At 45.8% G+C, this 17,721-nt stretch overlaps 1 protein-coding gene across 1 annotated transcript in view; it reads right to left on the reverse strand.

Moving 5' to 3' along the window:
* Positions 1-17,721, reverse strand: part of QRICH2 (glutamine rich 2) — a 122,751-nt gene that overhangs the window by 62,178 nt on the left and 42,852 nt on the right. The window contains 2 exon segments of the mRNA XM_040330084.1: positions 5,771-5,878; positions 15,943-16,053. Coding sequence (XP_040186018.1) covers positions 5,771-5,878; positions 15,943-16,053 — 219 coding nt within the window.

Consider the following 17,721-nt stretch of genomic DNA (forward strand, 5'->3'; position numbering starts at 1 on the left):
GAACAAGAACATTTATGTGAACATTTATGTGGGTAAATTACGTAAAGTTTTAAATTGCCCTAAGAAGGAGGACATTTTTTCTAAAAGGAGGCAGGAGAAGAGAAAATTATAGATTATACTCCTTAATAAAAATCCTATTAAAATCAGGAAGCGGAGTGGAGCCTGAATAGCTCCCAGCAAAACTAGGGGTAAAACACAGACAGTTACCCCTTGCTCCTCCCCCTTATCAAAAACAGCAAAAGAAGCAGAAAAAACATCAGCAAAGTTACCTTTAATTGAAAAATCTATTCAAGTCACTGGAAAACCGGTGGAAACTCAAAACATAATGGAAAAAGAAGTAGAGCAACCCTCCTTTGTTAAAGATATCATGGAAGCAATTAAAAAAAGCAGTAAGGCTCTTACATTAAATATAGATGCCTTAGCAGTGGACATTAATATAATGAGACACGAGTTTGATAAAGTAAAGCAAAGAACTGCAGCGATGGAAACCCGGGTCTTAAAAATAGAAGAAAAACAAAAAACGGACAAAGGAGAATGGCATACAATGAAAAAATAAATTAAAACACTCCAAGAAAGGGCAATTGACACAGAAAGTCGTTTAAGAAGGAACAACGTGCGGATTTTAGGACTACTGGAGCGAATAGAAGGGGATAATCCAGTGGGGTTTACAAAATTTTAGAGAGACAAAGATTAAATTCTATCAGCAACCAGGATAAAAGGGGACATACAATTTGAAAATGTGAGGCTGCTGTTTTTTCCAGATTATCCTCCGGAAATACAGGAACGAAGAAGAGCCTACACGGAAGTTCGAAAAAAGGCTTAGAGAGAGGGGGCTGAAATATAGTCTTTTATACCCCAGTAAACTAAGTGTAGCGCTACCCCTGAAGGAGACGCTGATTTGTTGTTGGGATCGGCATATTAAGGTACCTTGGTGTGGTCTAGGGGTGTAGTTGGAGAACAAAGTAGTGAGCGAAGGTCCAGACAGTGAATAGAGGTTTTTTAATGCTTTATTTCCAGGCCAAAATCAACTTCAATGGGAAGAGAAAGGTTGATGAAGAGAGGGAGAAAAACTTTGCAGTATCAGGCCTGGATATGAACCGAGGAATCCTGCTCGCAGTAGTATCAAATTATTGTTCGTCGCCACTCTAGCCAGAATGGGTGAAGTGCCCCCGGACAGACCCCTATCGTAAGCCTGGCAGCCGAGGTGTCACTTTAGATTACTGGGAGGAACAGGTCTCTCTCACAGGCCTGTCTCTAGGGCCTCTGCCACAGGCCTATTATTTTAAGTGAGCTGACTTGATGAAAGGAGCGAATCCTCCCAGTAGATTTCAACAAAGGTCACTGGATGACAGCAAAACGTACCTGTCAGCATTCCGGTCACCAGATCCCCGATTGGTTCGTTCAAGCCCTGTTGGACAACCTGCCTCCGGGTTCTCCTCAAGCCGACCCCCCAATCGAACGGCACCCAGCCTGGGATCCTCTCAATAGAACTGGGGATCCAGTAAGTCACTGGAGTCCTCTTTTACCTCCGAATGAGGTTCTGTGTAGCTTGCAATTTCGGCCAGGTGGGCCGCGCTGGCGGGGTCCATGGATGCGCGCACCCTGAAGGCGAAGATTTTTTAGCACATCACCCCTGTCACAGATATTCTCTCCCCCAGCATGCCCCGTGAGGGAAAACTCCTCTAATTGGCTGCTGGGGAAAACTTGCTCTGCCAGAACCCCTCTGGTGCCAACTGCTGGCCAGGGATGGCACTGCATCCCTGAAGTACAGGCTGACCCAGTGGACATTTCTGGAATGACAGAAAGTCCCAATTTAGTAAATTGTGAATGGGAGCAAACTAACTCTCCCATTCCCCACTAACTTTAGCGTAGTGCCCATACTGAAAGTAAGGGGGCGCTACATAAGGGTGAACGATGAGACACAAATATGATTTTTTTAAACGCCAGCTGCAGTGGCAGAGTGGCTAGATACTAGATAACAACCCCCTTTTTCCGGGGGGGGTTAAAGGTTTTTTTTTTTGTTTTTTGTTTTTAGGGAAGACCCCAAATAAAATATTGGAATGATAGATGGTAAGGGAGGGGGAGGGAGGGGAGAGGAGAGGGGAGGGGAGAGGGAAAAAGGGTTATATGGAATTTATTCGTCTTTAGTAAACTGGGGAAGCCAGAGATTGCAGGAAAGAGAGTAAAACGATTAAGATAGGATGTATATAAGATATATAGCAGAGAGCCCGTTACACAATGGAATTGAAGAGTTGGAGATATGATGGGTACTGACTATGGAATGGATACTATGGTCAGTGAAAAAGGGGTTAGCTGAAGTGCCTCTCCACCTTCATCTGGGTATGGATGGAGTTTTAGATTAAAAGAGGAGGTGGGGAGGGATAGGGAGGGGAGGGATAGGGAGGGGGGAGGGGGGGTTGTAGTAAGAATGAGGTATGTAAAGATTCAGAGGTGTAGGTCTACCATAAGAAGTCCCCCCCCCCCCCCAAACCGGAAGGGATAGGAGGTAGTTACATGGGCTTTAAATATAATGTTAGGTAAGGATAACAATAGCTATTCAATGATATCATGGAATGTCAGAGGATTAAACTCTAAGTTTAAAAGAGCTCTCATGTTTCAATATATAAAAAAATATAGTCCCCAATTGATCATACTTCAGGAGACACATTTAATAGGAAAAAAATTAGCAACACTACAAAAAGCCTGGATACAAAAAGAATATCATGCCACTTATTCATCCTATGCCAGAGGGGTATCAGTCCTAGTCAGTAAAACTTTCCCAGGGAAGGTAGAGGAAGCCTATATAGATTCACAAGGGAAATATGTGATCTTGCGGTATATGATTGAACAACAAAAATGTATTGTAGTGGCAGTATATATTCCACCTCCATTTTCTGTTGGAATCCTGAACAAGATAATGGAAAGAATTATCCAATTTCTTCCAGCAAAATTAATGCTCATTGGAGATTTTAATTCGATATTATCTTCTAAGCTGGATAGACCAGGACCTCCTAAGTATCAGTCTGCCAATTTATATAATTGGGCACAAGTGACAGGGGTGACAGAAATATGGAGATGGAGAAATCCAGAAAAAAGAATGTACTCCTGCTATTCTACATCCTATAAAACAGCATCTAGGATAGATTTAGCTTTTGTAGATTCAACATTGTTAACCACTTCCCGACCGCCGCATGTATATGTACGTCCACAGAATGGCACGTACAGGCAGATGGGCGTACAGGTACGTCCCCGCCTTTCTGCGGGTCGGGGGTCCGATCGGGACCCCCCCCCCCCCGCTACATGCGGCGGTCAGATACCCGCGGGGAGCAATCCGGGATGACGTCGCGGCTATTCGTTTATAGCCGCTCCGTCGCGATCGCTCCCTGGAGCTGAAGAACGGGGAGAGCCGTATGTAAACAGGGCTTCCCCGTGCTTCACTGTGGCGGCTGGATCGATCGAGTCATCCCTTTTATAGGGAGACTCGATCGATGATGTCAGTCCTACAGCCACACCCCCCTACAGTTGTAAACACACACTAAGTGAACACTAACTCCTACAGCGCCAAACTCCCAAACTGCAACTGTCATTTTCACAATAAACAATGCAATTTAAATGCATTTTTTGCTGTGAAAATGACAATGGTCCCAAAAATGTGTCAAAATTGTCCGAAGTGTCCGCCATAATGTCGCAGTCACGAAAAAAATCGCTGATCGCCGCCATTAGTAGTAAAAAAAAAAAAAATAATAAAAATGCAATAAAACTATCCCCTATTTTGTAAACGCTATAAATTTTGCGCAAACCAATCGATAAACGCTTATTGCAATTTTTTTACCAAAAATAGGTAGAAGAATACGTATCGCCCTAAACTGAGGAAAAAAAAAATGTATATATGTTTTTGGGGGATATTTATTATAGCAAAAAGTAAAAAATATTGAATTTTTTTCAAAATTGTCGCTCTATTTTTGTTTATAGCGCAAAAAATAAAAACCGCAGAGGTGATCAAATACCACCAAAAGAAAACTCTATTTGTGGGGAAAAAAGGACGCCAATTTTGTTTGGGAGCCACGTCGCACGACCGCGCAATTGTCTGTTAAAGCGACGCAGTGCCGAATCGCAAAACCTGGCCTGGGCATTTAGCTGCCTAAAGGTCCGGGGCTTAAGTGGTTAATAGACATTATAGACGCTGTATATTTACCGAGTAGCCTTTCGGACCATGCCCCCTTGTTGGTGTCAATACGCATTCCCACCCCCAGAAATGCAGCATATAACACCACGATGGGTGTTATATCCAGAGATAGCAGAATAGATGGTAATTGTAATAAATGAATATTGGGAAAATAATGAGGAATCATTCTCTAGTGGATATGGTCAGTGGATATGTTATATCCAGAGATAGCAGAAAAGATGGTAATTGTAATAAATGAATATTGGGAAAATAATGAGGAATCATCCTCAGTGGATATGGTCTGGGATGCGTTCAAGGCATATATACGAGGGCAATATATTTCAAATATTGCAGCAGTAAATAAAAAACAAAAGGTTAAGGTACAGGAGTTACAAATACAGGTGGAGTGTAGTAAGAAAAAATATAGCCAAGACTCAAACAACCTTAATTTTGATTTAATGATCCTTCCACTGAGATGGGTAACAGAATTTAAATATTTGGGCATAATAATATCACGCCAGGCTGAGGAATTTAAAAAATGGAATTTAGACCCAGTGCTGCAGGAATATAAGAAAAAACTAAAGATATGGGAGACGCTTCCTTTGTCTCTTTTGGGACGTATACATTTAATAAAAATTAAGGGCCAGATCCACAGCCAGCCGCCGTAACTTATCTTTTGCCATTTAAGTTACACTGCCGGAAAATTTCTACCTAAGCGCCCGATCCACAAAGCACTTACCTAGAAATTTTCGGGTGTGTAAATTAAATTCCGCCTGCGCAAGGCGTTCCTATTCAAATGGGGGCGAGTCCCATTTAAATTAGGCACGCTCCCGTGCCGGACGTACTGCGCATGCTCGTGACGTAATTTTCCCGACGTGCATAGCGCGAAATTACGTTACGCCGAGCTTCGTGAATCGCGCCGGGTCAAAAAAGTTGCGTCATGAAAAAAAAAAGATACGGCGGGAAAAAAAAAAAATAACAGCGTTGCGGGTAAGAAGGGTCTACTTTTACAAGGTGTAAACAGTTTACACTTTGTAAAAGCAGCCCTAATTTTACACATGCAACTTAATACTCACGGAGAAAAAACGAAGCTGAAAAGCTTCGTGGATCTCCGTAAGTGCTAATTTGCATACCCGAAGCGGCATTTCGACGCGAAATGCCCCCAGCGGCGGATGCGGTACTGCATCCTAAGATCCGGCAGTGTAAGTCCCTTACACATGTCGGATCTTCTGTCTATCTCTTGGAAACTGATTCTGTGGATCAGTTCCAAAAATAGAAACAGGGATACGACGGCGTATCCCTTTTGTGGATCTGGCCCTAAGATCCTTCCCAGGTTGCTATATTTGTTTAGAAATTCACCACAATGGTTACCAAAAAGTTTTTTTACACAGCTGCAAGGTAATTTATCCTCCTTTATATGGCAAAATAAAATAGCTAGAATAAAAATTAAAAACACTCATTCGCCCAGTGGTACCGGGGGGGGTTAGCATTTCCAGACCGATATAAATATTATCTTGCAACTCAGTTGGTGACAATAGGGAGATGGTTGAATCCAGACGGATATGATCCCGCTACAATAAAAACATTACCGTCTATTTTACTTACCACATTCACTGGTCGTCTCACCAAAGTCTCATGCAATGTTTCCCACTGTACCATATTGCTCAGCACATCTGGAGTGGGAAACTCTGCCAGCTTGTCCTCCAGAGATTTCTATTCAAAACAACACAATACGATCAGCAATGTTAAAGTGTATTATTGCTCACAATTAACTTCTTTTGTTTGTCACTTCTGGTTCATTACATTTACCATGGAAAAAACAAATGCAGATCATCTATGTTTCTGATGGCCTGGGGGGTCCCCAAGGTATTCCCTTAATTTGCAGGGATTTCCTCTCGCTTCATGTTTGGCTATGGGACAGGAAGTGAAGGGAAATTTCCCCAATGGGACAAGATGACAAAAAATAAACCAACAAGGGTTATGACTCTCTCTTTATTTATCCAAAATGAAAATAAAAATCTGCCTATATTTCTACTTCGAGTAATCTGCATTACATACATTTTTTTTGGTGGGTTTAAATAGACTTTAAAGGGGTTGTAAATGTAAATTTTTTATTTTATAAATAGGTTCCTTTAAGCTAGTGCATTGTTGGTTAACTTACCTTTTCCTTCAATTTCCCCTCTAAGGGCCAGATCCACAAACATTTAGATCGGCGCAGCGTATCAGAGATACACTACGCCGCCGTGCCGTACCTTACCTGGCGTATATTCGAATCCTCAGCGAGTTTGCGCCGTAAGTTACGGCGGCGTAGTGTATTTCTGGCGGCGGATTTCAAATTGGGCAGGTTGGGGGCGGGTTTCATTTAAATGAAGCGCGTCCCCGCACCGATTGAACTGCGCATGCTCCGTTTTGAAATTTCCCGCCGTGCTTTGCGCGAAATGACGTAATTTTTTTAACTTAGACGTGAGTTACGTCCATCCCTATTCACGGACAACTTACGCAAAAAAAAAAAATTCAAATTTCAACGCGGGAAAGATGGCCACACTTAACATGGCAAGTCTATCTATACGCCGCAAAATACCAGCTTTCACTATACGCCGGAAAAAGCCGACTACAGACGACGTTAGAAAATGCGACAGCCACGCGTACGAACGCCGTAAATCACTAATTTGCATACCCGACATGGAAAACGACGCAAACTCCACCCAGCGGGCGCCGAAGTATTGCATCTAAGATCCGAAGGCGTACGAAAGCCGTACGCCTGTCGGATCTTACCCAAATGCCGTCGTATCTTGGTTTGAGGATTCAAACTAAAGATACGACGCAGGAAATTTGAAAGTACGCCGGCGTATCAGTAGATACGCCGGCGTACTTGCTCTGTGGATCTGGCCCTAAATGTTTTTTTTCTTTGTCTGAATTTCTCACTTCCTGTTCCTCCTCAGTAAACTTCACACCATCATCCGAGTGGTGTTTGTCAGCCAGAACAGCTTACTAAACAGCTTACTGAGGAGGAACAGGAAGTGAGAAATTCAGACAAATAAAACAAAGAAAAAAACATTTAGAAGGAAAATAAAGGGAAAAGGTAAGTGAACTAACACTGCGCTAGCTTAAAGGAACCTATTTAGAAAATAAATATCAAACCTTTACAGCCCCTTTAAATATTTACTGAAGTGGGGCCTACAGTGCTTTAAATTACATTTTCTTATTTTTTTTTGCAGCCCCCTATTATGAAAAAAAGAATTCATTTATAAGGTAAATATAAATTTAATGTATGAGTATTTCATAGAAAATCAGTGTAAGGTCTATCCAAGAAGTGCTTTCCTTTTACATAATTACATATTAGGTGAGGGCGAAAAAAAGACAAAAGTCCATCAAGTCCAACCTATGTGTGTGATTTTATGTCAGCATTACATTGTATATCCCTGTATGTTGTGGTCGTTCAGGTGCTTATCTAATAGTTTTTTGAAACTATCGATGCTCCCCGCTGAGTCCACCGCCTGTGGAAGGGAATTCCACATCCTGGCCACTCCTACAGTTCTTTACTGTAAGACCGGCCAGGGTGTGGAATTCCCTTCCACAGGCGGTGGACTCAGCGGGGAGCATCGATGGTTTAAAAAAACTATGTAGTTTATGGTTAAACCTCTTTTCTTCAAATTTATACTTTTAGGAGCTTCTTTGATGAGAACAGAGTGAAACACCCACTTCTCCCCTACATATACAGATCATAACATCCTAATGTAAACCCGTGGGCTTTCCTTACCTGAAAAAAGTGACCAAGAGTCAACAGAAGTTACTTTCACGTGTCTAAGATCATTCTGGGATCCCAAAAAACCTTGGCTATTATAAAAGTATCAACTACAGTTTCCATGGTCCAGCTCTGGCCCACTTCACCACAATGGGCAGTGTCAATAAGGAAGGCACAGGGCACAGACAAGTGGAACTGTGAGTTCCAAACATTTTTTTTGCAAAAACGCAATGCAACACAATATTTGACTCATGGCGGAGGTGCTTCCCTCGGTGTGTTTACACAATGGGACACCGCGGCTATACCGCCGGCAATGCGCCTCTGCAGAGGCGCATTGCCGGTGGAATTAACCCTTTTTCGGCTTCTAGCGGGGGTTAAAACCACACCGCTAGCGGCCGAATACCGCCGCAATTCAGACGGTATAGCACTGCTAAAAATAGCGGCGCTATACCGCCACTACACCTCCCGCCCCAGTGTGAAAGGGGCCTTAGGGTTCTGGCTCCTGTGCCTTACTTCTAAATTGTCCATTGACCCTTTGCCTGGATAATGAAACATGCTAGTGATTGCCATATACTCTAGTCCTTGCCTGGATCTGGATTATGCTGATTGCCACCTGCCCTGACCCTTGCCTTGATATGGATTACACTGATTACCGCCTGTCCTAATCCTTGCCAGGATATGGATTATGTTACTGACTGCCACCTGCCCTGAATCTTGTTTGGATATGGATTGCATTACCGATTGCTGCTTGTCCTGAACCCTGCTTGGTTAACAAAAACTGTCATTACTTGCTGCCTGCCATGACCCCAAGGATATAGCCAGTTACCAATCCTGGTCACTCCTGCATACTACATGCTGCATCTACCTTGAATCACTCTGCATCCTGAAGCCATCTGAATCTCATTATGAACTCTCTTTCTTTTGGGTTGCTAAGGAGCATCTGTTTTGTGAATATTGCACTGTGGCTTAAAGTGGAGGTTCACCCGAAAAGTTCATTTTTAACATTAGATTGAGGCATTTTGTCAAGGGGAACCGGGTAGTTTTTTTAAAATCGAAGCAGTACTTACCGTTTTAGAGAGCGATCTTCTACGCCGCTTCCGGGTATGGGCTGCGGGACTGGGCGTTCCTATTTGATTGACAGGCTTCCGACGGTCGCATACATAGCGTCACGATTTTCCGAAAGTAGCCGAACGTCGGTGCGCAGGCGCCATATAGAGCTGCACCGACGTTCGGCTTCTTTCGGCTACTCGTGACGCGATGTATGCGACCGTCGGAAGCCTGTCAATCAAATAGGAACGCCCAGTCCCGAAAACCATACCCGGAAGCGGCGGAGAAGATCGCTCTCTAAAACGGTAAGTACTGCTTCGATTTAAAAAAAACTACCCAATTCCCCTTGACAAAATGAGCATCAATCTAATGTTAAAAATAAAAATTCGGGTGAACTCCCGCTTTAAGTCCTGGTGGCATCCTAGCACCCATAGGCCTAGTAACCTTAGGTGAAAGGCGGCTGCTATGGGTGAAACTGTGCTGATGTCTCACTGTTTTCACAGAACAAAAAAGGGATTTTTAATACAGCTTACCTGTAAAATCCTTTTCTTGGAGTACATCACGGGACACAGAGCGGCATATTCATTACTATGTGGGTTATATGGAGTACCTTCAGGTGATGGACACTGGCAATCTCAAACAGGAAGTGCCCCTCCCTATATAACCCCCTCCCATAGGAGGAGTACCTCAGTTTTGTAGCAAGCAGTATGCCTCCCAAAATGGTCCCCATAAGAGGGGTGGGAGCTCTGTGTCCCGTGATGTACTCCAAGAAAAGGATTTTACAGGTAAGCTGTATTAAAAATCCCTTTTTCTTTCTCGTACATCACGGGACACAGAGCGGCATATTCATTACTATGTGGGATGTCCCAAAGCAATGCTTACAATGAGGGGAGGGAGACATCTTCCCAAGACAAAAGGATTTAATTTAGAGATATACTTAAATCATAATAAATCCAACTTAGTTGAGAAAAAAATAATTTAAAATTTTACTCAAAGGGGAGCCCCCGGAATCCGAGGGTCTCAAACTGCAGCCCGCAGCACTGCCTGCCCAAAGGCTGTCTCAGTATTCCTTCTTATGTCCAACTGGTAAAACTTTGTAAACGTGTGGACCGAAGACCAGGTTGCCGCCTTGCAAACTTGAGCCATAGAGATCTGGTGGTGTGCTGCCCAGAAGGCGCCCATGGCCCTAGTAGAATGAGCCTTTAATGCTAACGGAGGAGGCAACCCCTTCAAGCCGTAGGCCTGAGTGATTAACTGTTTAATCCACCTCGAGATGGTGGATTTTGCAGCTGCCTGCCCCTTTTTGGGCCCATCCGGTAAAATGAACAACACATCTGTTTTCCGGATCTTCTCTGTAGCTTTAAGATAGGCCTTCATGGCCCTGACAATATCCAAGGTATGCAGCAACCCTTCCTTTCTGGAAGTAGGTTTAGGAAAGAAGGATGGTAATACCAAATCCTGGTTTAGATGAAAACTGGATATAATCTTTGGTAGGAAGGAAGGATGAGGGCGGAGAACGACCTTGTCCTTATGTAAAATAAGATATGGTTCCTTACAGGATAAGGCTGCCAGTTCCGATACTCTTCTGGCGGAAACCATGGCAACCAAAAATACTAACTTCCTTGTCAGTAAAACCAAAGGAATTTCAGCCAACGGCTCAAAAGGTTGTTTCTGTAAACTTGACAGAACAAGATTTAAATCCCACGGACAAAGTGGGGATTTAACTGGAGGATTAATACGTAAGACCCCTTGAATGAAGGTCTTAACTAGCGAGTGGGTGGCCAGCGGCCGCTGAAACCACACTGACAAAGCTGAAATCTGTCCCTTGATTGTGCTTAATGCCAGTCCTTTATCCACTCCTAGCTGGAGAAAACTTAATACTCTATTGATGGTAAATTTGCGAGAAAGCCATCGCTTGGACTCACACCAGCCTACATAGGCCTTCCAGACCCTGTAATAAATCACCCTAGAGACCGGTTTCCTGGCTCTGATTAGGGTAGAGATTACTTTCCGAGACAGACCTCTACCCCTGAGAATCAGGGATTCAGCTTCCAGGCCGTCAAATTTAGATGCCGTAAGGCAGGGTGGAGGATCGGACCTTGCGATAGCAGGTCTGGCCGTAGAGGAAGAGTCCAAGGGTCTCCCACTACCATCTTCAGGATTAGTGAATACCATGCCCTTCTGGGCCATGCTGGAGCTACCAGGATAACTGGTATGTGCTCCACCCTGATCCTGCGCAGCAGGCGGGGTAGTAACTGGAGCGGGGGAAATGCATAAAGAAGTTTGAACTGATGCCAAGGGCAAACTAACGCATCGGTTCCGCAGGCCCTGGGATCCCTTGTGCGGGACATGAACCTGTCTAGCTTCTTGTTCAGTCTCGATGCCATGATATCCACGTCCGGCACTCCCCATTTCTGGCAGAGTGTCTGAAAGACCTGTGGATGCAGAGACCACTCCCCCGGCAACAGAGTCTGGCGACTTAAGAAGTCCGCCTGTAGGTTGTCCACTCCGGGAATGAATATAGCCGATATGCAGGGCACATGGGCTTCTGCCCACAAGAAAATCAAGCTCACTTCTTTCTGAGCGGCTTGACTCTTGGTTCCCCCTTGGTGATTTATATATGCCACCGCCGTGGCATTGTCCGATTGTATTCTCACCGGGAACCCCTGTAGTTTGGACGTCCTAGCCCTGAGGGCTAGTCGAGCAGCTCTGAGCTCCAAGATATTGATGGGCAACTGCTTCTCTGCCGCTGCCCAAGTGCCCTGGCGAGTGCAACCATCCAAAATTGCTCCCCAGCCCATCAGGCTGGCGTCTGTGGTTACTATCTTCCAGGTCACAGGACTGAAAGTCTTTCCCTTCAGGAGATTCTGAGGGTTTAACCACCAAGATAGACTTTGCCGCACTCTTGGTGAGAGTGGCAAAGGAATTTCTAAGGCCTGAGGCCTCTTGCTCCATGCTGACAGGATGGCTGCCTGCAGGATGCGAGTGTGGCTCTGAGCGTACGGAACCGCCTCGAATGTGGCCACCATCTTGCCTAGTAGTCGCATACATAGGCGAACAGTTGGCCTTTTCTTTCTTAGAACTATTTGTATTAGCTCCTTGATGGCCTTGACCTTTAATAGGGGTAGGAACACCTTTTGTTGTTCTGTATCCAATCTCATGCCGAGATATTCCAGCTGCCTTGTGGGCAGGAATGCTGACTTGTCTCGATTTAGGACCCAGCCGAACCTCTCGAGGTACTGAACCGTGAGGGCCACTGCTCGTTCCAGGCCAGGAGACGAGTGGTCTACGACCAAGAGGTCGTCCAGGTAAGCCAGGACCGTGACCCCTTGGGTCCTTAGATTGGCTAGGATTGGGGCTAGGACCTTCGTGAATACCCGGGGGGCGTAGCCAACCCGAAGGGGAGCACCACAAATTGGAAATGACGCTGAGCCACCGCGAAGCGTAGAAATACTTGATGTGGCTGAAAAATTGGCACATGAAGGTAAGCATCCTTTATGTCTATGGACGCCATGAAGTCGTCCTTCTGGAGCACGGCGACAGCTGACCGAATAGTTTCCATCTGGAATGAGCGGACCTTTAGGTACGCATTTACTCCCTTTAAGTCCAAGATTGGCCTGACATCGCCGTTAGGCTTTGGGATGATAAACAGGTTGGAGTAGAACCCCAATCCCTGTTCCCGGACTGGTACTTCTACTATCACCTTCTGGCATAACAGATGATTCAATGCCGCCATCAATGCGGCTCTTTTCACAGGGTCGCCTGGTACTCTTGACTCCTGGTAATGAGGAGGAGGGAACTTTAGAAATTCTAGTTTGTAGCCCGTGGTCACGGAAGACCGTACCCAGCAGTCGGGAATGCTGGCCTCCCAAACCTCTGCAAAGAGACGCAGCCTTCCCCCCACCATCGTGGGTGGGGGCGCCCCTTCATAAAGCCGACTTGGGGGCTGGCTTTGCAGGCTTGCGGTACCACTGTTTCTTGCCCCCCGTGGCTTGGCCCTGCGGCTTATTGTTAAATCCTGATCTTGCAGGAGGCCGTCGATACTGTTTGGTATTAGAGGGCCCCTGCCCCAGGGAGGGCTGGCGCTTAAATGCGGGCCCTCGGGCCTTCTTCTTGACTGGCAAGAGAGTGCTTTTGCCGCTTGATATAGTCTGAATATATCTATCCAGATCTTCTCCGAAGAGACGTCCTCCATGGAAGGGAAACCCTACCAGGAGTTTTTTGCACGGGGGCTCAGCCTCCCAATTCTTCAACCATAAGAGCCTTCTCATATGGATTAGAAATAAGGATAAACGTGACGCCTGCTGGATGGAGTCCTTGATAGCATCCACCGTAAAGCGTATAGCCCTGGGTATATCCGAAAATTCCTCTGCCTGTTGGGCAGGGATCAGTTTAAGCATTTGCTTAGTCTTATCTGATAATGCTTGGGCAACTCCAATAGCAGCCACAGCGGGCTGAACTATCGCCCCTGCTGAAGTAAAGGAGGCCTTAAGTAATGTTTCCAAGCGTTTATCAACCGGATCCTTAAACACCTGTAAGTTTTCTACAGGGCAAGTTAAAGATCTGTTCACACAGGAGATGGCTGCGTCCACCGCCGGGGGCGCCCACCTTTTGGAGAATTTCTCCTCCATAGGATATAAAACCGAGAATTTTTTAGGTGGTAAAAAGACTCTATCTGGCTTGATCCAATCCTGAAATATGACATCCTCGAGTAGAGGATGGACCGGAAAAACTTTGTTGCTTTGAGACGCTCTTAATGAGCCTAAAGCTGAAACCGCCGATACTTGAGGTTCTGGTATGGGTAACTTAAATGCCTCATGGACCATGTCCGTTAAAGCTTGAACCCACAAACCTTCCCCTTGGGAGGTTGAACTAGACTCCTCGGTATCCGGGTTCCTCGATCTCTGAACCACCCTGGTCCAAAACGTCAGGATTATCCAATTCCCCTAGGGAAAGGATCTCTGAGTCTGAGGGTTCCTGCTCGGGTGACGGAGACCTAGTCCGCTTTCTACCCGATATAGCCTTAGCTATTCTTTTTGCCATTCTTTTCTCTAGTTCTCCTAAAGAAACAGCAAGCACCCTCTCAGTGACAAAGCCGGGGTTGGACTGAACTGGACCAGCCCCAGATCCCCCAGGTCCCATCAGGGCGTGCCCCGATATGTCCTGTGGGGAGAGCAGCGGCCTAGCCGTGTCTGAGCCCTCGGATTTTGCGGGGGAATCCCCACCCTTTGTACCCTCTGACCCAGAAGCCATGGTACAATACCGAGGTACACCTGCTATCACCCAGCCACAGACGTAGCTAAGGGGATCTGCCGGTTTGGGAACGATAGAGACTAACGCCCAAACTGAGAAGGGAGATCAGAAGTACTTTCCCTTTTTCCTCTTTCTTTTTTTTTATATATCTTTTTTTTTTTTTTGAAGAGGAAAAGAAAAATACTCTGTCTCCTAAGTATTGCCAATAGCCATCTGCTGAAAAAAAGGAAAAGGAAACCTATCTGTAGGTTTGACAGTCTATTCTTTAGAAAAAGACTGTAATCTTTCCTTCCGCCACTGGGTGTCCTCAGCGAGCTCCGCTCTGCGTCCTCCTCCTCTGTAACTCAGGAAGACACTGAGCTTTTGGCAGCTACTGGAAGGGCATCCCCTTCCTATATGTAAATCGCCGCCCACAGGGATGCGCCCCCACCCCAGCCAATGGCGCGAAAAAACGTTCATATCTCGGGCGCGCGCGTGCGCCCGTCGGCGGGGGCCATCGCACATGGAGGAGGACGGAGCGGCGCAGCACCCAGGCAGGTAAGCCCTCAGGTAGGTCACAGACCTCCTCTTAGCATGGGAAACACGGCTCCTGTATTTCACAGAGATCCCACACCTAGCGCAGCAGACCCAACTAAACAACACTTACCAGGGAGGACACCTATCACTGGGGGAAAAAGATTTGAATCATCCTGTCTCTGACCATAGACATAGTGATTCCTTGCCAATGCAGAGCATACCCAGGCATGACCCCCTGTGCACCTCCCTCCAGGGAATCTGCTAAGAACCAACTTCCGCAGGCTCCCCAATACTTACCTGCTCCATGCCGCAGGACTTTTGCACAGCAAGAGGTCCAATCTTCCCCCATCTCCGTGGGTGGCGTCTAGACCTTCAGGCCCTGGGTTCCTATGAAGGAGCCACTGTCCTGGGCCCATATAGCACCCTGGCAAACAGGAGCTTTAGATGCCCAAGGTTCTAAGTCCTGGGCCCAGGGTCCAGCTCTCTAAAAAGAGAAGCGTTATGGGCAAACCCCATGGCTTTGGGGTCCGGATACTGTCCACTTTAGCACTGAGGCCGTTGGACAGATCCGGTTAGCCTGCCTTGATCCCAAGGATGTGGAGGCAAAGCTAAACCATGACCAACACCTAAGACACTGGCGAAAAAACTGAGGTACTCCTCCTATGGGAGGGGGTTATATAGGGAGGGGCACTTCCTGTTTGAGATTGCCAGTGTCCATCACCTGAAGGTACTCCATATAACCCACATAGTAATGAATATGCCGCTCTGTGTCCCGTGATGTACGAGAAAGAAAAAACCTTACAGAAGTTATGTGATGGTTAACTCTCAAAGCTCACACCAAAAACTATTGTATCGGACACGGTGACAAGGCTGCTGCACGATTTCACCAGTGAACTAATAGCATTTTCACCCTATTACAGAAAATGAAAAACATCTACTGGCAGGATCAATAGGTGATACAACTATGTAACGGGGGGGGGGGGGGGGGGGGGGGCACAGAACAAAAACTTCTGTTCTATGCTGGAGAAAGGCTGCATCATATTTTTTTTTTTGGTTTGCCCATAGTTCCACTTTAAACATAACCTTTAACAATGATAAAATGTTTTTAAGATCTGTTTTTCCGGGGATTTGCTGGAATTTATGTATGTTGTTTGGAATGCAACAATGCAAGTTCGCTTTCTTGGAGTGTATAATTCTGGGAAATTATTTTACTTACCAATTTATTTTGGACAGATTGATGTTCTATCTGTAAATTGTCCACTTCTCCTTTTGTAGCTGTCTTTATCTCCATGAGGGCCAGTCGCTGTTCCAGCTCCCGCACATTATCCTGAGTTTAGAATAAAAAGGACAGCTTAGGTTACACAGCTCGATTCACACCAGATGCAGTGCGAATTTGCTGCGGATTTCACACCGCATCTAAATCGCAACCCGTCCATGCAAAGCAATGGCGGAGTGTATGGTAACGACACCCCGCTATCGGTTTGCAAAATGCAGAGCGATGTGCAGAATTGAATCGCATTGGTGTGACAAAAAAAGGGTCCTGGACCAGTTTGGTATGAATACAGTGCAATTTGAGCTATACAAATCCATGGCTCAAATCATACGCTAGAGCAGGGATCCTCAAACTACGGTCCTCCAGCTGTTGCGGAACTACACATCCCATGAGGCATTGTAAAACTCTGACATTCATAGACATGACTAGGCATGATGGGAATTGTAGTTTCTGAACAACTGGAGGGCCATAGTTTGGAGATCCATGCCCCAGAGACACCCCATGTAGATCACACAGTAATGTGCTGCGATTCCTGTGAAAATTAAGGGCCAGATTCTTGTAGAATCCGTGGCAGCGTAGCGTAAGCCATTTACACTACGCCGCCGCAAATTACTGGAGCAAGTGCCGTATTCTCCAAGCACTTGCTCCGTAATTTGCGGCGGCGTAGTGTAAATGGCCCGGCGTATGGCCGCGTAATTCAAAGGGGGCGGCTTGTATTCAAATTAAGCGCGCCCCGCGACGATCGAACTGCGCATGCGCCGGGCGGAAAAATAGCCCAGTGCGCATGCTCCAGCTCACGACGGAAAACGTCAATGACACCGACGTGAGCGTCATTGGCGTAAAGTCGTATTCGCGGACGACTTAGGAAAATGACGGAAACAACGGAAAAAGCCGGCGCTTACCCGACGCCATACTTAACATGGCATACGACGGACCTTCGTAAACTTGCCCCTCATATAGCAGGGGCAAGTTTACGCTTACGGAAACGTCGTAAATTCACTGCGTCGTCCGCCCGTACGTTCGGGAATCTCGCGTAAATAGCTAATTTGCATAGACGACGGGGAAAACGACGAGGCGACACCTAGCGGCGGGAAAAAAAATTGCATTTAAGATCTGACAGCGTAAGAGCCTTATGCCGCGTACACACCATCACTTTATGTGATGAAAAAAAATGACGTTTTTAAAAACGTCACTTTAATTGACTGTGTGTGGGGGAAAACGTCGTTTTATGTCTTGTAAAAAACGACCAAAAAAAATTGAAGCATGCTTCAATTTTATGTGTCGTTTTTCAAAAGTGCACTTTTTACTTCACAGAAATTGACCGTGTGTAGCAAAAAACGTCGTTTTCTAAGACGTTTTTTCATCCACGCATGCCCAGAAGCTACTTATGAAGCAAGCTTCAATGGTAAAACGTGGTGGTACGTAACCTCACTTTGCAAGATCATTGTGAGAAAACGATGGTGTGTAGGCAACTTCGTCTTTGAAAATTGAAGTTTCAAAAACGTCATTTTTTACTTCACAGAAAGTGTCGTTTTTTTTCATCACATAAAGTGATGGTGTGTATGCGGCATTACGCCTGTCAGATCTAAGGGATATCTATGCGTAACTGATTCTAAGAATCAGTCGCATAGATACGACGGCCCAGATTAGGACTTACGACGGCGCAAATGGCGTTGCGCCGTCGTAAGCCCTTTGAGAATCTGGGCCTAAATGCGGTGTCAC

This window comes from Rana temporaria, chromosome 12, assembly GCF_905171775.1.
Source record: "Rana temporaria chromosome 12, aRanTem1.1, whole genome shotgun sequence".
Classification (NCBI taxonomy): Eukaryota; Metazoa; Chordata; class Amphibia; order Anura; family Ranidae; genus Rana; species Rana temporaria.